General features: G+C 32.8%; 2 protein-coding genes and 1 long non-coding RNA gene across 10 annotated transcripts; 1 reads left to right on the top strand and 2 right to left on the bottom strand.

Annotated features, from left to right (window-relative positions):
* The first annotated feature begins 2,442 nt into the window (after window positions 1-2,442).
* Window positions 2,443-5,710, top strand: LOC107895087 (uncharacterized). Of its 8 annotated transcripts, none has more exons than XR_005908077.1 (7): window positions 2,443-2,751; window positions 2,837-2,892; window positions 2,988-3,147; window positions 3,355-3,456; window positions 3,538-3,765; window positions 4,613-4,808; window positions 4,916-5,710. XR_005908077.1 is itself a non-coding variant. In XM_016820301.2 (6 exons), the coding sequence occupies exons 1-6, from the start codon at window positions 2,605-2,607 to the stop codon at window positions 5,550-5,552; spliced, it is 837 nt and encodes a 278-aa protein (XP_016675790.1). In that variant the 5' UTR covers window positions 2,446-2,604; the 3' UTR covers window positions 5,553-5,710. The 8 variants fall into 8 exon arrangements, 4 of the variants coding, with proteins under 4 accessions (XP_016675790.1, XP_016675791.1, XP_016675792.1 ...); XR_005908078.1 differs by having other exon boundaries at window positions 3,541-3,765; XR_005908079.1 differs by having other exon boundaries at window positions 2,445-2,751; window positions 3,000-3,147.
* Window positions 5,711-7,851: 2,141 nt separating this feature from the next.
* LOC107895086 (uncharacterized) lies at window positions 7,852-13,002 on the bottom strand. The gene is made up of 2 exons (XR_001683384.2): window positions 12,196-13,002; window positions 7,852-12,128 (listed from the first exon to the last, which is right to left on the bottom strand). It is a non-coding gene; the product is annotated as an uncharacterized lncRNA (long non-coding RNA).
* Window positions 13,003-14,704: 1,702 nt separating this feature from the next.
* On the bottom strand, window positions 14,705-15,966 carry LOC107895085 (glucuronoxylan 4-O-methyltransferase 3). The gene has a single exon (XM_016820299.2). It carries the CDS (start codon window positions 15,758-15,760, stop codon window positions 14,870-14,872), a length of 891 nt encoding a protein of 296 aa, XP_016675788.1. The 5' UTR covers window positions 15,761-15,966; the 3' UTR covers window positions 14,705-14,869.
* Between the last annotated feature and the right edge of the window lie 5,224 nt (window positions 15,967-21,190).

Raw genomic sequence — 21,190 nt, forward strand, 5'->3', positions numbered from 1 at the left:
AATCAATTCGGTTTGGTTTTGATTTATTCCATTAGACACTGAAAATTCAAAAAAAAAGTTATTTTTTTCTAAAATAAAGTCAAATATTTTTTTAACATATAAGCCCAATATATAAACTCATTTAAAACCCAAAACAAAACTTATTGCTTCTAAATTCTAAATATAGCTTTTATTATGTTTTTAAAATTTATTATTATTAAATAAATATAAACCCTAAATCTAATTTCAGTGTGAATCTCACGAATTTATTGCTTATTTATTATTATTATTATTATTATTATTATTATTATTATTATTATTATTATTATTATTAAAACTTCTAGGAATTCAAGTGTTCTATCTCTTTTTTACTTGTTACGGACTGTATTCTTTTTTCTATTATTATTGTTATTAAAACTTCTAAAATTTTGGTTATCGTTATTAAGACTTCCAAGTTGAGTGCTTTTTTGCTATCATTACATATTAAGAGTTATAAAATTCAAGTAATTTAACATTTGATTATGTTTAGTGAAGATTGGAAGTGATTAAATCATGTATAATTGAAAAAAATTTATAATTGTCAAATAGTGTCTAATAAACATAAAACAAACATAATTATCTAAGTAAAATTGAAAAATCCAAATTCAAAGACAATTTTGTTTAAATAAATTTCAAAAGCTTAAAGCTCAAAAACAATATGAAAACCCAAAACCCAAACTGAATTAGTACAATTCAATAATAATCGATTTCATATGTCATTAGCTTAGTTTTGATGCAGCTAACAAAACAGTCACTCTGATTTCAATTCAATCACTCAATTTTCGAAAAATAACAAATCAATCCTCCGTACCATTTTTTGTTACAGACGTAACAGAAAGTTAACCTGTCATTTAACTAGCCACGTTGGCATCCTAGCTGTCATTTAAAGGGCTAGCTGGGTAGTAGAAGAAGGAGAAGAAGAAGAAAAAGAGAAAAAAAAGTATACAATCTAAATAATGTTTTTTTATCCATGTCTTTCTTCCTTTCTTGTTTCAAAAATTGGACAAAAATGGTAATTATAATTGCTGCAAAAAACGGTTCAGCTCCAACAATTGCTGGGAAAAATCCTTACCGTCTGCCATTTTTGGTTCCTCTTTGAGCTTCGTTCGCTACTCTATCACTGATTCGAGAAACCCATAAAACCACGACAAATGCCTATTGGTTTTGGATTCAATTCCTTGTAAATCAAATGGCCTAAACATCGGGAAAATGTCAGAAAGGTTGGGTTCTCCCATCAATCGAACAAATTCATCTAATCGATCTTTAATTTCAAGCCCAAGCTTTGCTTCTTCTCCATTCAACGAACAACCCCATAGCATGCTGATCGTAATGCTCAGCGTTGTTAAGAATATTTGTTCGCTGAGGTTAATGGGTAACTCGATTTGAAAGTTTTCAAGAGAGAATTCAATAAAACTGTTCTTATTTTATTAAGTGAAGAACTAAATTTAAATGGAAAATAAGACATAACCTAACTAGGAAAATAATTCCCTTATTCTAGTAAACTACTAAAAGATAAAATAAAATATTCATAACAAATCTCAATTAATTATTCTAACATTTATCTATCTAAATTACTTAAAATATCCCCAAAATATAAGGGGCTTTTACGTATTTCAACACGATTTTCTCATGAATATTCTTCACCATTTGTCGGATCTTTCGTTAGTGAAATTCGTAGCGGGCATTGAGGCCTTTGTTGCTCATGATTTCACATACGACAAGCTTACGTAGCTTGTGCAATTTTGGGTTGTTGGATCTCCACGCAATGTCGAGTTCGTCAGAGGTTCTGTTTATGGCCGCCACCGGAATATCGCGATTGGCAAAGATGGCGTCGTGGTCTTTGAAGATTTTTTGGCGATTGATGGTGAGCTTATGTTGATGTTAACTTTTCTTCCTAGATAAAGCTTGATGATGGGGCCTGGCAACAACGACTTAGTTTGACGACGGGTTGTGGCAGAGGCAGCCACGGCGAGATTGCTGGGATGGAGAAGAAGAAGCATAAACATATTGAGTCATTTATGCAAAAAGTAAAAATATTGAGTCATTTATTAAAAAATGAAAAAAAATTGAATCATTTATTAAAAAATGAAAAAGGAAGTACGAAAAAAATAGTCACTCAACTTTGTCTCATCCAACGTGGCAAGTTAACTGACTACATCAGCTATCCCGTTAAGCGGTGACAGAAAATGTTAATGAGTGACTAATTTATCACTTTTCGATAACGTTAGTGATTGATTTATTATTTTTTAAAAGTTGAGTAACTGAATTAAAATCAGAGCGACTATTTTAACAACTATATCAAAATTAAGTAATTATTGGTATAATTTAACCAATGTTTTATCCCGTAAGTTTTATCCTTCTTTATTTAGAATATGTGACAGATGAAAATTATTTTAGAATTTTAACGGCAAAGAGCAGTGAGTAGGTAAGGGCCCAAGGAAGAGAGCGTGGATCTAGCAAGAAAATACAAAAAGAGTCGTTTACTTCGGCGGCCATTTCTCACTTCATCCCACCATAAAATGAAGGGTTGGAATTGTTTGAAAGAACATCTTTGTTCTTGGGTTGTTTCCTTCTGTTTTTTCTGCGATGGAAGTGAAGCTTACCCATAAAAAGCATATCTCCCCCTCAAAATCTCGTCTTTCTAACCTTACAAAAACAACCTTCCCTCCTCACACCTTGCGTTTAAAACCCTGGGCAGCTGCTGAAATCCAACATTTCCAAGGCCTGGTCAAGGTTTTTTTCTTTCTCTTCCCACCACCATTTCCCTACTTACTACTAGGATATCACTAAAAGGAATCATTTGGTTTGGTGGTGGCAGAAATGGAGATTGCAGAACAAGACCAAGGACTATTCCTGCGCTCGTGTGGTGAAAGAGTTAAATGAACCTCCTTTAACCCCTTTCTTAAATTCTTGGTTTTGGTCATTTCTTAATATTCAAAGCTTATTTGAGGTGAAAAGTTTGTAGTTAGTTTCCACTGCAGGGGTGAAACTTTGTCTTCCATTTCAAAGGTGTATGAATTGTCCGTTCATTCAATTGCAGCAGCTAATAAGAACATTGTTGATATTAACCTTGTTTTCCAAGGCCAACTCCTTAACATCCCTTCTTCATCCCTACTAGACACTCAACTTGTAAGTAAGATTTTCAGGTTACTGTAAATACGATAATCCTTGCATCAACACTTCGTAATTTTAATGCTCTATGCACATTAGGAAGGCAACATTATAGTTTCGATTTATTCTAAAACTTTCAGCCTAAATTGTGTTGAATTAAGCTTTGGATATCTATCTGATTTTTGGTGAAATTTACCTTGCTACTTTATATTTTCATTTAATCAGGACCGAGCCAAGAAAAGTAGGTTATGGCAATCCATCCGTGCACTTAAAGCTCCTTCAGGGCAAAAGTTTTTCACCATGATAACTTCACATTGTTTATCAAATGTAAGTCTATTAATAAAAACCATCACAATGTTATTTCATAAGTATGCTTGGCAAGCTCAACAGGCTTTCCCACTCTATTAGCAGGCTAAATCCACTGGTTATTTTCTAGTTCTGGTTCCTCTTATAGCGTTTTGCATTGGATGCATAATCAGTACCTTACATACAAGAGTATCCAGAAGCATAAAGCACCAAGCTGCTGATAAGTCTCAAGCACATCATCCTGGGGCAAAAGGCAGGCGATGGAAGTCAGCTCTCAGTGACTTAGTGGAAGGAGATGTTTTTGACTCTGAATTAGGCCTTGATTCTAATGTAGGTACTCTGTTCAACATGTAGTATATGTCAACCATATATGGGCAATGTTCTGCAAAATCCAATTGCTTGTCTTCTTTTTTGCTTCAGACTTATCTTCCATGATCTTTCTATACCTGTATTATAGGGTTAGCAATTATTTGATATGCTCAATGCAAGAAATGTAGCGTTCAATACCGAAGCAGCAATTCTTTCTTTGGATAAAATGCCATATTTCTCTTTTTTGATGCTCCTATTGCTTGGGTTTTATTACCATAATTGATTACCGGTACAATTTCCTATTGCTTCCTTTTTCCTGAGATTAAAACTACTTTGATGTGTTTGCTAAGATAACCATATGATCTTATGTTGACATGAGTAGCCGTGAAAAAGGATAGCAGCCATATAAAGTGGCTGAGAGTGCTCAAATCAAGAACTTGCAACGATTACCTTTTGAGTTTTGCTTGTGCTATGTAACTTTGCATTGCAAGCAGAGAGCGTAAGTAACCTGTAGGGGTGGTTCAAAAGACTATGTTCTTATCATCCTTATGCCATAACATTGGCATAATTCTAAGTAGTCCTGAATGTCACCACCTATAAATAGTAGAAATATTTTTCTTTGGTTAAGTTTATGCTGCTAGATGATTATACACTGGGCAACCTTAGTCTCACAGCCCCAGTGAAATGACCCTTTGAGATCAGAATCACCTTGCCTTCGGTGTGGCATGATTGCAAGTTAATTTATTTGGAAGTGGTATTTCCAAGCGTATGATTCTCATGTTTCTGACAACTCTGAAGAGTAGAAAACTCTCTGTTGGATAATAAGTAGCATTAAAAATCTTTGCTTCTGTGACTGTGTTGGTGGCAGAGGGCAAAATTGCATACTATATCTGTTTGAGGTGGGAGACATGATTGTGATATGATGAGACTCTGCCTGTGGGACTTAATGATGCTGCCAGATCCAGAGAATGCTCATTGCAGGCTACACGGGACTTTGCGATGTTCATTAGATAGAAGTTGAAATTATGGCTTTTGCTATGGAAGAATGCCTAACAGCTTGGCAGGTACTGCATATTTGAGTCATGCATGATGCATTTCAAGCATGGTTGCTCGCTTATGCAGTGGCTTATAGGTTGATGGTCTCCTTGTATGTATGTTATTTGGGTGGCAGTGATGGGATCCCAAGCTTTTGTATCTGATGCTGCTTTGGCTAAGGACCTTTGCACTAATACGATTCACTCATCATGCTACACTTAATGATGAAGCCATTGATGATATATGTACTCTGATTATTCTTACCTTTTTGGACAAAGAGGACAGGACACCACCATGATATGCATGGTTCACATATCGAAGAATCACTTACAGTTCTAAACTGAATTAGCAGGAAACATTCTTGCCTTGATTTTAGGGATAAGTAACACTAAAATGTACCTTGTTGATTGCCAGCAAAACTGGAAACTCCTGGTCTGCTGTATTGTTTCCTGCACTATTAAACAATGACCAGTCCTACTGAATGAGCTCACTCTAGATCTAAGAAACTGAAACAATAGACAAATAGCAGTTCACTTAAAGAACAGTAGCTATTTTATTTTGATTTGTTTGATAGCCGAATGGTGTCTATAAATTTTGAGATGCTAAGTTAATTTTGAAATGTTGTGCAGAGCACATCAGAAGATGAAGCAAACATTCAGAATGAGGAGGCCTCTGAGGATTATGGTAGACTTGAACATGATTATCAGAAATTTCTTTCGGAATGTGGCATTAGTAAATGGGGATATTGGAGGGGTGGTTCTCCTGGGGCCTGATGGGACCGCTACTATGAATTCTTGGATTCTTATGTACAGAGTTATAGTGATGTTTGCCTTGCTTTTCTCCAATACTTAGCTCAATTATTTTTCATCCGTTTCTTGAACGTGTGATTGGCTAAAATAATAATAATAATAATAATAATAAAGCTTCTGAATTTTAGCTTTTTATTTAAACAAGTCTATCTACTTTATATACCCTTAAATCTTTTAGGCTGTGTTTGAGAGAGAAATTTGTAGGAGGAATTTTATTTATATCAAGAATTTTAAAATTATAAAAATGATTTATTTGTTTAGATAAACATATCGGAGAATTTCAAATTTTATGAGAAATTTTAAAAGAATTTTAATAGCTCAAATTCTTTTATCAAATTTAATTTAAATGCGTGGTTTTTCAAAAGTAATTTTATTTGATTTTATACACATGATCTTACTATAAGATAGAAACTTAAACTTCAAACATTATTTTTATTTAATTATAATATATATTTTTAAAATTTTATTTTATTAAAACTGTTTATATTTTTTTTCAATAAATGGCATCCATATTAAATATTTTTTAATATAATTATTCTTCTTTTATAATTATTTTTTAATTTTTAGAATTCCATTAACCTAATTTTTTACAAATCAATTATTTATCTAAACAACCAGTTACAAATCCTAACATTTTGAATGGATGAAATCTAAAAGCTAACCTTTTAAAAATCTAAAAAAATTTAAAATTTTTCATCCAAATGCAGACTTTTATTCTAATAAAATCTTAACCTTGAATACTTCAAATATATATATATATAAATTTTAACTTCATAGGTTTACTTTTGTATCTAAACATTATGGGATGAATTATATCATTAGTCACTCAATTATTAATGGGTTTCTGTTTTGGTTACTAAATTATAAAAACTTTCAATTTTGTCACTAACGTTTTTTATTATTTTTGTTTTGGTCATTATCTGTTGGGATAGTGGCAAAATTTACCTCTGTACTTTAACAAATCTTTCAATGTGGTCAGTGGCGAAACCATGAGGGCTGGCAGGGGCCTCGCCCTCCTAAAATGGAAAATTTTTCATTTAGGCCATTTATAATTTTTAAAATTTTAAATTAATAATAGTAAAACTGTACTTTAGCCCCTAAAATAATAAAATTTTTATTTAATCCTTTAAAATTTATAAAAATATAGATAACGGTGAAATTACATTTTTACTATAATAAAAATATATAATTTAATTTCGGCCCTCCTAAAAATATTTTTTAACTCCGCCACTAAATGTAGTTCCTCTATTTTTAATTTGTCCAATTTGGTACCTATATTTATGTTTCGTATATCGTTATGGTAGTCTAATCTACTAGTGTTAACTTCTGACACTAGATGACAAGTGAAAAAGCAAAAAAACTTAAATAATTAGAAAAGAGGGACTTGGAGTTCAATAACCATTAGTATTTTTTTAGTCCAATGTATTGTCAATTTAGATTAACACATAAATGTCTCTACTCCACCAAGACAAGTTATCTCCCTCTTTTGGACTTAAGACGACAAAATAATCCTAACATAGCTAATTTTTCACCGTGACTCCATGAATTATATACTTTGATTTTAGATTACCAACTAACATAAATCGTTTTCTGTGATACAATTTCTTATTAGTTCAACATAGTAAGCCATGCATGACGCGCGTATAAGCATAGAAATAATGAATGAGGTTAGAATAAAATTTCAATTTGGTTTTCATAGATGAAACATGGTAGATTTGTTTGAATTTTGCAGCAATTGTAGGTGTAACAGAAACTCTTTTGAAGTCATGGGGAATAAATTTAGTTAATTGCAAATTCTTGTGCTTGTGGGTTTCCTTTTAATACTCAGAATAATGTCTGGATGATAGCAGTTCATAATGGTTCAGGACAGAGATGGAACTTGTTTCATTCCTCACATAAATTAATCACTATTTGGATGTTTCACTATATTTCCATATTTCACAAAGTATTTTTAGATAGCTCTTAAATTGAAAGACTGCTAGGATATCTCATTTTTATTTTTTTATGGAAATATTATTTTTAATTTCTTTAAAGCTTTTTGAATTTTTAGAACCATGTGTAAAGTTGAAAATTAAATTTATTGAATTTTTTTAAAATTAAAACTAAATTGATAGAATTTATAAACATTTTATTAAAATTCACTAACATAAAAAATTTCTAACTGAATAATTGAAAATGTAATTTACGTTCAATGAATAAATTTTACTTGAGGTATCTTATAAATAGTTAAGGTAAATCATAGTGTAGTATAACAAAATTATATAAATTCTAAGATATTCATATAGTATGTTATTTTTATTGCATTCCTCAACACTTCAATTTTGAAATTTGACTGAATGAAATTATCATCTGTTTCTCCCTCAATTACAATAAAATTGAAACGGGACAATGATGTCTCAACTGAAAATGATAGTTACAATTCAGCAGACATCTTTCGAATAATGATTTAATTACAAAAAGGAATAGTTTATAAACCTAATCAATTTAACTCTTGTTTTGTTTTTCATAAAGAAAACCAGCATAAGACTATTACATCAATCTATTAAAGTTGGGGGGTTCTTCAAACAGTTGTAATTTTCAATTACTAATTACAACACACTTAGTCATATAATCTGCAATCCCATTATACTCCATTGGGATGTGAATCATTCTTACTTCCCACTTCCAATGCAAAAGCCTTAACTCAACCAAGTTACTATTAGCGTCATCACCTGCTAATAGTAACTTTACTAATAAAACATTATCACATTCCACCTCAATCCTCCTAAACCCCTTTTCCCAAGCTATAAAAAGGCGTTCCACCATCGCTCTAGCCTCAATTTTGAAAACAACATCCTTACCCAAAAGCATCATGTAACCACACAACCATTCAGCATTATAGTCTTGAAATACACCTCCAATGGACGCATGAGAACCATTATGTGACACTGCCCCATCCGAATTAAGTTTTATCCAATCCCTCCCTGGACAAGACCAATTCAATAAAGATCGCGTGGAACTAGGATGTTCTAATTTCAGATTTGTCTCTACATAACTCCTCACCCATGTATAACCTATATCCAAAAGTGCTTAAGTACAACTATGATTGTTAGAAAAAACAAAAGAATTTCTGTTTTTCCAAAGGAACCAACATAAGATTGAGAACATAGTTTGCCAATCAATATCAATGTTACCACAACTCCCTTTATTCTGTAAATTCTATAAGAGCCATTCATTGAACGGCAAGGAGAAGAAAACATCATAAACTTGCCTCGAAATCACAACAAGCCATATTGTTTTAGAAAAAGCACAATCCCGAATTGCATGGACCTTCGTTTTCAAAAAACTGCTACATCTAGGACAAGCACCATCGTTAGTCATATGTCTTCGAACTCTTTCACAATTTATTAATAGTTGATTCTTCCACATAATCATTAGAAACACTAACCTTTTGAGATGCCTTCGCTTTCCATACCAAATTCCAAACAGCAGATGATTTAGTGTCTTCAACAAAGACCAAAATCCTATAAGTTTTAGCAGTAGAAAACACATCTTTCCTCATCCATTTCCAAGCTAGGCAATCCTAACCCGCTTCAGATGTTGAAGGCACTATGCCTGAAATGTGCAAAATAATGTGACCCTATACAACACACTATGACAACTCCAATCCCAACTTCCATTCTTTGATACCATGTCGCAAACTTGCAAGGTTCATCCAACTACCCAGGACCTATATAGAAGTCATTTAAAGAACCCACCTTCCTAAGACACATATCATTCCAAAAGTTCGATAGATGACCATCTTCAACGAACCAGTATACATTAGCAATAATTTCTGGCCAGCACTTCATAAAAGACCTCCATATGAAAGAACAATTACTTTTGGAAATAGAGCCTGAAAGTAAACCTTGTATGTTGTATTGACTCCAAAACACTTTAACCTACAGAATCTATATTTGAAAGAAACTGAAAACTAAGCTTTAATAAGAAAACGTTGTTTTGATCTTCTAGATTTCTTAGGCCCAAACCTCCAGAATCCAGTGGACGACAACACTCCATGATAATAAAGCAGGTTCCCTTGACCCTGAACTAGCTCCCCAAATGAGGTTATGGGCAATATTCTCAATCTCTTTACACACGGAGATAGGGATACGCATTGTACACATAAAATAATTTGGAATAGCTAAGAGAACGGACCTTGCTAAAGTTATATGACCAGCTAAAGACAATTTTATCGCAACCTATCCAGAAAATTTCCTCTATATTTTGTTCACAACAAAATCGAACGTTTTCACTGTAACTCTATTATGCAATAGCGGTAACCCTAGATAGATACCAAGATCCTCCACCTGATTAAAACCCATCTAAATACATATAGTCTTCGCAATGTTGTTAAGAGTATTAGGAGAAAAAACACTTTTGATTTACTTCTAATCACTTTTTGACTAGAAAAATGACTAAAAAGTGTCCAAAATAACATTCACAATATCTGCTTAACCCCTACTCGCTTCACAAGATGGCATTAAATCATCAGCAAAGAACAAGTGAGATAAGGTTAGACCTCTCCGTGAAAGAAACAACGGTTTCCACTAGCCTTGTTCCACCGCCTCCCCAACAAGATTCCTCAATCTCTCCATACACAACATAAAAAGATAAAGAGATAGTGGACCTCTCTACCTTATTCCTTGCGTAGACTGAAAAGACTCTGTAACAGATCCATTCCAAAGAACTTGAAGTGTCGAAAAGGAAACATAGTCTAAATCACATCAACTAAAAGCTGAGGAAACCAGGCTTCAGAAGGTGTGTCCTTTAGAAAATCCCACCTGATTCTATTGTAAGCCTTTTCCAAATCAATTTTTAGCACCATCCCATATATGTTACCTTTAAAACCCTTTAGCAAATGCACAACTTCTTGTGCCATGACTATGTTTTATGTAATATTCCTGCCTGGGATAAATCTTAATTGGTTCTGACAAATTAGCTTAACCATTAAAGGTCGTAATCTATTAACAGTGGTCTTAGTAATAAATTTATAAAGAACTATACAAAAACTTATCGGACAAAATTGATAAATTCTTTCCAGACTTTGGACCTTAAGCAGTAGTACCAACAAAGTTTTGTTCAGATTCGGATCTAACAACCTCCCAATGTTTGCCTAACTAGCGAACAGACCAAAGGCCCAACAATATCCCATTGAGATTGAAAAAACCTCGCCTGAAACCCATCCACCCCAGTGTTTTCAGTGAAGACATACAAAAGACTGCCCTACGAACCTCATCGTCAGAAACCATTAATAGTAGATCCCCTTTCTCTTCGGACTGTAGTAAAGGAAATTTACCACGACATGGAAACACGCCACTAACTGAATAATCCACTGTGTAAAGATCTCTGTAAAAATTTACAACATGATGCTTCAACTCATCATCATCAAAGCACCAATCACCACTCTAAATGATAAGCCCTTCTATCTTGTTTATTTTCTGCCTAGCCAATGTATGACTATGAAAACAACTCGTATTCCTATCCCCATTCTTTAGCCAAACTAATCTAGATTTTTGACACCACAGTAACTCCTCATGCTTTAACACTTCTTCAATTTCCCATTGAAGCTCAAGTTCATTAGAGTGGAGTCATGGAGAATTGTGCCACTCCAAGACTCTTTGCACTCTTCCCAACTCTGAAATCAACCTTCTTTTACGCACAAAAATGTTACTGTAAACACGCTTATTCCACTCCTGAAATACTTACTGAAAATGCTCCAAATTCTTATTAATTGCCTGCTTATTGTTCTAATTACCACTCACTAGTTGTTGAAAATTTGCATGAAGCATCCAACTAGCAATACAACGAAATGGCTTGACACCCCTACTCACCTTCAGTCTAAGCGTGATGAAAATCGACCGATGATCTGATTTCAATCCATGAAGGTTCCTAACAGAATAATCAGGTGCAAAAGAATCCCAATCTAAATTACAATTGTCCTATCCAGTCTTTGAGAAAAGTTCTCTCGACTCCATGTAAATTGCGTTCCACTAGCTCCTAAATTTCGCAATCCATTTCTAAATAAAAGCTCACCGGAACCATCTGTATCCAATTCTTGAAATAAGTACACCACCCACCCTTTCAGAGCTATCAATAATCGAATTAAAATCCCCAGCCAAGATCCAAGGACCAACTATTGATTTCGCCAAAGAATTCAACAACTTTCAAAGCTTCCTTCTTGTTGTTAAATGAGGGCTAGCGTAAACAGTTGAACAAATAAAACTATCAGGACCTTGCTTACTACGAATCCTCAAATGAATCATATAACAATGAATTTCCAAAATATCTACCAGAATATTCTCATTCCAACATAACCAAATTCCACTAGCAAACCGATTAGCCTCAACCTTAAGAGAATTAGGATACCCAAGTTTTGCAATAATACCATCGACCCTAGCTCTACTAACCCGCGTTTCAAACGAACAAATCAAATCCGAAAAAAAATCCTTCTTATACTCATTCATAACATTATGGAAACGGGGATGTCCGGCTCCTTGGCAATTCCAAAAGAATATTTTTCTGTCCATAAAAAAATAAATAAATACATAAGATAACCCCAGAAACGACCAACAATTTAGCAACTAACCTTATCTCCACCGTCACTCTCACCATCCATAATTTTTTCCACAAATGGGACGTTATCTTCCATAGGAGCGCCATTAGGACCTTGTTCAAGACCATGAACCAAACCCTTCATTGTTGCTTCTAAGTTCACTGTGTCGTTCGAAAACCATTCACAACAATATCCGGTGGCTTATCATGTTGTCCATTCCCAATATCTCAAATTTTTGGTATCTTAATTTGAGCAGCCCTACTTGATTCCCAAAAATTAAACACCCTATTCTCCTTCCCTTTATCCACCTTAGAAATTTTCCTCTCCACAACATGCACAACCTTATGCTTGTCATTGTCCAATTTAGAAGTAACACAGACGGGTTGGACAGATAACTCATGGTCCACACCCATTTTTGCTCCCATCTTTGGATCATCATCAAAAGCTATTTGGTCATCAATTGTCATAAAGTTCAATTTTCCATTAGTAGGCTTCAAGGCCTTAAAACCTTTCTTCGGCCCAATCCCAACCATGGGTCCCTTTCCTTTAGCCCGCTAGCCTAATTTAAGGTTCTTAGAAAACCCATTTGATTTTTTAAACCCAAAATTCTCCACCATTCTAATCGCCTTCTCCTGGTTCTTTATCTCCCCAAACTGTTCAACATTCTTTCTCCCATTACCCTCACCGAAAATCACACCCTCATTCCCTCCAAATGCACTTACATCATCTTTCCCATTAATCACACCATGAATCTTATCCTCATCTCTTCCAAATGGCTCCTCTTTCACTTGTCGTTGAATCCCAAATTTCTCTTGAATATATTTGGCCATCACATATTCTTCGTCCGACGATTAAACTTTGATCCCTATACCCAGATTCGCACCATGTCCATAGCGCTCACACTTGAAGCAGACATCCGGTAAGGACTCATACTCAACCCGTTGCAGCTGTCCATTAATCCTCACCTCCGACACCAACGACTTTCTCAAGTCAACACAAACCGCAAGCTGTGCGAAACATCCTCGACAAGCATAGTCCGTATGGATATCAAGTTTCATAACTGATACAACGGTTTGACCAATCTCCTTAAGAAGACAACTCGAATAGAAACTCTCAAGAAAACCTGGTAGTCTGATCCACATAACCTGAAAGGTGATTTCATTCTGGGTAGTTGAAAAATCCGACGACCACGGTCGAATGGACAGATAATTACCGAATATTACCCATAGCCCCCCCAACCAGCACTTTATTATAGTCTTCCTCCTCGTGGAAACGAACCAAGAAAAAATCATTCTCCGAGTACATCAACTGGATCGGGCCCCTTGGGTTCCACATATGAGAAACCGTATTCAACAATGCATTAAAACCAATATTCTTCCCTAACAATTTGACTATTATTGTTTTAGCCATCCTATGCTCAATATACTTTTGAACATGATAAAAAAACGTTATTGACGGAACTCGTTCAACCACTTCCGTGACAACGTTCCGATGATGCTCCTATAAGCGTAGACTTATGCGAAACCTTGGGTAAATCAAAACCTTGAATCTTTTGCCCATTCCTATCCGCCTTTGGATCTTCCGATTTCGGTGGCAGATCCGATCTGGTATGAACCTTCTTAGATGCCCGACCGACACCACTATTCAACCTGAAATAATTAACACCCATCGTGAACTCAACCATAGGCAATGTTTTTATCATAAATTTTTTTGGTTAACCTTATTTAATTGAACTCTATTTTTAAAAACTTACTTTAAAATATAATAAATTTTTATATATCAACGTAGAAATATACAATTTTGAAAATAGAAATGGACCTCTGATTCATCTAATTCAATTTACAATAAAGATTTGGTATGTCATCTAAAGCAATGAATGCAACTACGCTTCAATTCACATTACTGGATTCTCATATGTTAGAAGTTTTTTTTTAATTAAATCTAAGATGTTTCTATATCCAAAATTTAGGTTCGGTTTTGATTCAACTAATTGGATTTCTATTTTTTTTTCATCTACCAAACTCAAGAAATATCAAATTTGTGATATAGTAGAATAAATTTAGGGTTAATAATCTCACATTTAATGTAAGATTCTAATATAACATTTATTATATTACTTGTAGGTAATCTAACACTCCCAACAATGCTAAGACTTTGAAATATAGTGAGTAATTTCAATATTACTTAACCATAGATTTTAGGGAAAAAGTTTAATTTAGGACAAAGTTATCCTTCTTTTTATAATATTGGTCATTTACACCCTTTAGTTTAAATCAGAGTAACAGATTAAGATCCTAGCCCTGTCTAAAATAATTTCAACTTCTTTACTAATAAATATAAAATGTTAAATTTCATCCATCAAATATATTAACTAAATAAATCATTGTGAATAATGTAAAATATTATTATACTAATATTCCGTAGAGTGAAGTCTCATAGTAATATTAAAACTCCAAAATAAAATTATTAAGCTCCCCCAATACAATTATTACTCTCTGTTTTTCTTTGTTACTAAAGAAGAAAAAAAAAATAGAATACTAAAAAAACAAATAAAATTGCTATAACTTTATAAACATAGATCTCAATGATAAGGCATTAAAACTGAAAATTGTGTCGGATAAAACTGAGAATCGAAAAGGGAAAAAAATATATATATATATATATCATCACTTCCAAATCCTTGTTGGGAGGCTCGAAATTGAAAGAATCAAGGACAAAAGGGTCTTCCAGAGCGAGCCCTGTGACTGGGAATGGTGAAATGCCTTAGTAATCCTTGTTGCTCCCTCAAATACCCTTCACAAAGAAAAGCCATTGAGAACTTATCTTCAACAACTCTGTTCACATCATGCACAAACACATCAGTCTCCCCTTCTTCTCTATTCCTAGCCATCAGCCCTGCAGTGTAGATGGCATTCATTCTCCCAGGGGCTTCATCATGGAACCCAGTTGGGGCATCAACCATTATCAGATCCCATTCTATGTCATATATCTCGTTTGGGAACCCTTTGAGAGCTAAGTCACATTTGGAGAATCTAGGATCACCCACCACTTTGCACTCCTCCTTCATTCCCGTCTTTAGCAGATCATCTGCTTGGTGGACTTTGGTTACATACTCAACATGGTACGATTCCAAACTGGGAAGTTTTTGCTTGATCTGTTCGATCCATGCCTTGTCTTCTTCTAGGAAAACGGTACGACCACCATGGTTAAGACCTGCCCACATCAGACTGTCATGTCCTAACCCGAATACCAAGAAGTTGCAAGGGGCTTTCTTCTCTAAAACTCTAGCGGAAACCGAGATTTCCTTGAGGGTTTGTTGTGGGGTGATGTTGGTGGTGGCATAGTGGATGAGGGCATTGGCTAGAGAAGGTGGAGTTTTGGTGCATGTTGGGGTCAAGGGAAGGGATGGGCAATCTAGTGGGGATGGTTCACTGTCGTCGACAGGGTGTGTGGAGTTGGAGAGATGGGATTGTGAAATGGGGGATTTGGAAAAGGAAGAGGTGGTGGTAATGAGAAGGAAGACGAAGAGAACAACAGAAGCACAGATGAGGATGAGCTTGGTGTTGAAAGGGGAATGAGGTTTGGAGTAGGACCTCATTGTTGTTTGTTGCCTTCAATTTCCTTTCCAGGCCTTACCTAAATGCAAATTTTGTTTTTCTTTGCAAGGGAAAGGGAAAGGGAAAGGAGACGCACAACACAAGGAAAAGGTAATGTGAGTTTGGAGTTATTATATATGGGTGTATGTATGATGATGATGTTTTCATCTTATATTTTAGCATATACGAATGAGATTGAAGAGGTGAGTCGACACATCTACAACCTTCTTTATCTATTTTCACACTAAAATTTAATTCCAATTTTAGATTGTTTAAAAATCTAAACATTTAGCAAAATTTATATAAATCTTTAACTGAAATTATATATAAACTAGTTTTTATTTGTATTAATTATAAAATGTTAAAGTTATCTGTAAAAATTGTTTAAAAAAATGTGTACACTTTCACAAAAAATATAAAAAATATATTCTAAATATTGTGTAAAACTATGTATATTGTACGAAATTAAATATATTTTTTTAATACTGTAAAAATAATGTGTATTGTACACTATAAATAATTTAAAATGTGGGGTGTACCTTGCATTTATCAGATATATTGCAAACACCTTAGACGATAATTGACAAGCAACTGAAGGAGGGTCAAAACAAGCTTGATATCAGGACGACGTGACGAGGAGAGTTGAGACGTCACGACGATTCCTGATGTTATGCAGCCATGTTTTATACAGCTCAACAATACTTCTTTTCTTCCAAGTGGACTTTGATTACTTCAAGGTTATTTTAGTCGTTTTAGCCCTTAGCATGAGTCTATTTAAAAGATATTTGTAAACTTGATTTAGATATGCGAATCAGCAATAGCTTTTCTTTTGAGGGTGACAAGATGTAGTCACAGATAAGTTTTGGTGAGAATTTTCGTGGTAATTATGGAGAGAATTTTGTTTCTGAGTTATGGAAAAATAGTAGATTAAACCATAAATCGCCACGTGTCATCATTTAATTGGTCTATTAATTTATTTTAACGGACAACGTGGTAAATGATAAAAACTGTTAATCGAAAGACTTAATTGATTATTTTAATTAACGACAAGAATTTAATTAGGTATTTTTTAAAATATTTCTTAATGATTTTTTTTGACATATAAGCAATATTTAAAAGAATAAAACTAATTTTGAGAGGCGAAACCCTAAAGCACTCCTAATGTTGTCCCCATTGATACAGTTACCAAAACGGATATAAACAAACCAAAACTTGATATCAATTTAAAAATGATGTACCACACAATATTGATAGTCTGCCAACCAGAGTATTTTGAAAATAAAAAATAAAAATGTAATTGATTTTATTTATTAATATCAGCTCTAAAATTTTAATTAATACTAATAAGGTGATTGCTTAGTTTTGATTTAAGGATTAAGTGAAATTAATTATTCACTAAATTTTTTATAATAAAATAGTAGTAGTATTATAGGGTTTTTTATCTTTTAAAATACATATTAAAAAAATTAAGCATTCTTTAAAAAACTTTATAAATCCATTATTAAAATAAATAAAAAAACAAACTGATTACAACAAGAGATATGAGTTTAATTAAGAAAATTGAATTCTTAATCTCCCTCATTAGTGCAACTATAAGATTTGATACATTTATTATAAACGCAAAACTGACAAAAAAGTATAAATAGGATAGAAATAGATGAATTGATTTGGAGTTGGAGTAGAAGGAAAGGAGGGTGGTTATGATGGAGATGGGAAATCTACTAAGCTTGCTGTTGGTGTTGGGTGCATGGTTGGTAGGCTTGCTAACGTGGTGGGTTCAATAATTCAATTCATTTTACTATTTTATAAGGAAGTTGTGAAGTTGTTGTAGGGGTTGATGTTACAATCATGTGTAATTTTTTATACATAATTATTTGGCGAATTAGTTGTATACTTCTTTTTAGTTTCCCAAAGGAAAATTATGTTGTTAGTTGTTCATTGATATTTAAATAAATAAAGGTAGTAATCAATTATTGATAATTTTTTTCTCAAAAATAAAAATAATTTTAATAAATTTAACTTGGTATCAATAAAAATGATAATTTTTTTCTCAAAAATAAAAAGAAAAAAAAATTAGTTGATAGTTTTTTAAATTGGTATAATAGTAATTTTAACTTTTGACATTTATATATCGTGTCAATTTGGTATTTTTTCTAAAAAAATTAACTCTCAACATTTACATAATATGTAATTTGAGCTTTCCTAGTTTTGCTTTTCTCTATGATATTGAGAGTTAATTTTAAACGAATGAGAATAGATGAAAATTATCTTAGATTTTTTTGTATTTCTATTTTTGGTATATTTTCGATCAAATTTAGTTGATAAAATTATTATGTTTTAGCTTTTTAGATGGAAGGGTCATAAAGAAAAGCAAAAGTGCAAAACAAAAAAAGATCAAATTACACAATGTGTAAACATTGAGGGTTAAATTTTTAATAATAACGCTAAATTAACACAATGTACAAATATTTAGTGTTTATGCCAATTTTAAAAACTACCACATTTCTTTCCATTAGCAATTTAACGGTTGATGATAAAAAAGAAGAAAATAAAATTGAATAGTTGGATAATCATTAGCCATTAGTCGATAGTCATGGGATCCTTGTCACAATGTAACTGGATAAGAAAGACTACTTGATAGGTGACATTATGGCAAGGTGCCATGACATGCGTTGGGATGTAATAGATGTGATAAGAGGAGTCATCATTAGATATTTTGCAAGATACAAGTTATCACTTAAGTAGAAAGACCTTCAAATTAAAGGTGATCAAGAGCTAGATTTGGATTGGGCCTATATATTATATAAATATACTTTAAGTTTTCTCAAACATGGTATGACTTGAAATATGAGTTTAATTTTGTTTAAGTCAGCCTATATTTGTAAGTTATTAATTAAGCTTATTTTAAGCTCGCTTATATTTTTTAAAAAATACATTTATTTTAATTTAATATTGAATTTTTATACAACTCTTATTAAAAATTAAATCTAGATAACATATAACTTATATTTTTATTCATCAACTTCATAATAACTAAAAATCTACTAAAGCTTATCAAGATTCGTTTGTCGTCCTGACACTTTTTTTAGTGTTCTTTCAAATTTTTGAGTCTTCGTTGTTTCTTTTGGTTTTTTTAATGTCGTTTCTTTTACAGTTTTTTCACTGGTGTCTTTTCGTTGTATTTTTGGTGGACTTGTGACCAAATAATATGGAAAGGGGCATGGAAAATTTGAGAATTGATGATGGGGAAGAAGATGGATGGAATATTAATGGAGATGAAGAATTTCAAAAATCGGCTTATAAACTGTGTCTTATGGGTTGTTGTTTGACTGCTAGTGTGGTTTATTTTCCGGCTTTGAAGAATACAATGGCAAATCTTTGACATCCTTTGAGAGGGGTAAAAATCTTAGATCTAAGGGAAAAATTCTACCTATTCAAATTTTTCCACGAGATGGATATTGAGCAAGGGGAAAATGGAACCCCATGGACTTTTAACAACCATTTGTTGATCATTCATTAGTTGAAGGAAGATGAGGATTCAATGCATATTCCTTCAGTGTTTACGAATTTCTAGGTTCAAGTGCACAACCAACTGCCAGGTTTTTTTGGGAATTGGTGGCTAGGCAATTTAGAAATTTTATTAGCAAATTTATTGAATATGATATGAAGCAAGGGACAGGTGTGATGAAGAATTTCTTTAGGATACGGTACAATTAGACATTCGAAATCCCCTGAAGAGGAAGAAGAAGCTAATTATTTTCTCGATAAGGTACACGTACGTTAATTTTAAATATGTGAAATTAACATTATTTTACTTCATTTTTTGTGTATTAGGCCATGTTGATAGTTTTTGTACCGTCCGACTTAATCATGGAGGAAATGATATGTTGCTGGGATGAGATCTTTCCTTGTGGGCATTGCCAATATGGGTTTTCATCGGAAGTAGTGTTTGGCTTCAGGAGGACGACGAGGGTGGATTTTACAATGCTACAATGAAAAAGAGGAATTTGAATAGCAATCTCGGGATAGACAAGATTAGAGATAATTGCCAAAAGATTAATCCTATTTTAGGATTTAATTTTGAAGGCTTATCTCCTCAAAAAGATTTTGATTAGGACGAATAATCCAGTAGGTTGGGCTCAACCTCTATAGAACATGATTATGAAAAAAACCACTACAAATAAGGGAAGGAAAGAAAAGGCCTAGATCTGAACACATAAACTCTAAAGTTTGAGTTCTTAGAATCGACCGAGTAATCATGATGAAGGTGAAGACGTGCAAGTTTTACAGATACAGGTGGCTGTGTAACATCTCGTTTTAAGTGATGTCAAAAATAGTGGTTTCGGGACCACAATTTTGACAAATAAATTATTATTATTATTTTATTTATTTAACGTTGAAAGGATTATATTAAGGTTGTATAAAAGATTTGTTAAAAAATTTTAAGGTTTACATTGTTAATTAAGTGAAAAGGACTAAATCGTAAAAGGTAAAAAGTTGAGTTCTATTAGTTAAAGGGGTCAAATTGTTATGAAACCTTACACCAAAGGACTTTAATGGTAAATATACTAATTAATGAATTAGTGGATGTTTATGGATAGGTTTTAATGAAATTTTAATAGTTTTAAAAAGTTAATATGGTAATTTGGTAAATAAAAGGAAAAAAAAAGAGTAAGTAATTAAAACATAAAAAAAAAGATGATATCTTCTTCATTTAATCTCAAACCCTAAAAATAGTCATTGGAGAAGAGGTATTGTTCAGTCAAGCTTATTTTCTTGCATGTAAGTTATTCCAAGTCTCGTTTTTAATGATTTTTATGTTTTTGAGTTTGTTTTAGCTTAATCTAGCTAGCTCGGGGGTTAATTTGAAAAAATATTAAAGTTTGAGGGACTTGACATGGATTTTTTAAATTATTTTTTATGTTAGTTGATAGATTATGAATCTTTGTTGAAAAATAAACAAGTTTTGTTAAGTGATTTTTGGTGAAATTACATTTAGGGATTAAATTGTTAAAAGTATAAATTTATGGGTTAAATTGTGAAATTTTGATAATTATAGGTTGTTTCAAGGTCCCTTGTAACAATGGTTAACATGGATTTAGGTTAAAATGAGTTATATTCAAGTTATGAGCTTAAGGACTAAACTGTGAAAAGGTAAAATGTTAGGGGCAAATTTGTAATTTTTCATAAATATGAATTATGGACTGAATTGAATTCTAGAAGTACTTAATTTAATGAAACTATTTATTTAGATCAAGATAAAATACATTCAGACTTAAATCGAGGAAAAGCTAAAGCTTAGGACTAGATTAACTATACTACTACGCCCTAGTTGTCAACGTAAGTTTGTATGAACTGTAATCGCTTTAATGTTACCTAAATAGAATGTTTACTATGTTGTTTTAATACAAATGAAACTATATATATATGTA

Source organism: Gossypium hirsutum, chromosome A13, assembly GCF_007990345.1.
Source record: "Gossypium hirsutum isolate 1008001.06 chromosome A13, Gossypium_hirsutum_v2.1, whole genome shotgun sequence".
NCBI classification, from domain to species: Eukaryota; Viridiplantae; Streptophyta; class Magnoliopsida; order Malvales; family Malvaceae; genus Gossypium; species Gossypium hirsutum.

Excerpts from the sequence above, each read along its gene's own strand:
- LOC107895085 (XM_016820299.2), bottom strand. The coding sequence starts at position 15,760 with ATGAGGTCCTACTCCAAACCTCATTCCCCTTTCAACACCAAGCTCATC.
- LOC107895087 (XM_016820301.2), top strand. The coding sequence starts at position 2,605 with ATGGAAGTGAAGCTTACCCATAAAAAGCATATCTCCCCCTCAAAATCT. Across the intron at positions 2,752-2,836 it reads ATTTCCAAGGCCTGGTCAAG|AAATGGAGATTGCAGAACAA; the intron begins GTTTTTTTCTTT and ends TGGTGGTGGCAG. Across the intron at positions 3,148-3,354 it reads CCCTACTAGACACTCAACTT|GACCGAGCCAAGAAAAGTAG; the intron begins GTAAGTAAGATT and ends TCATTTAATCAG.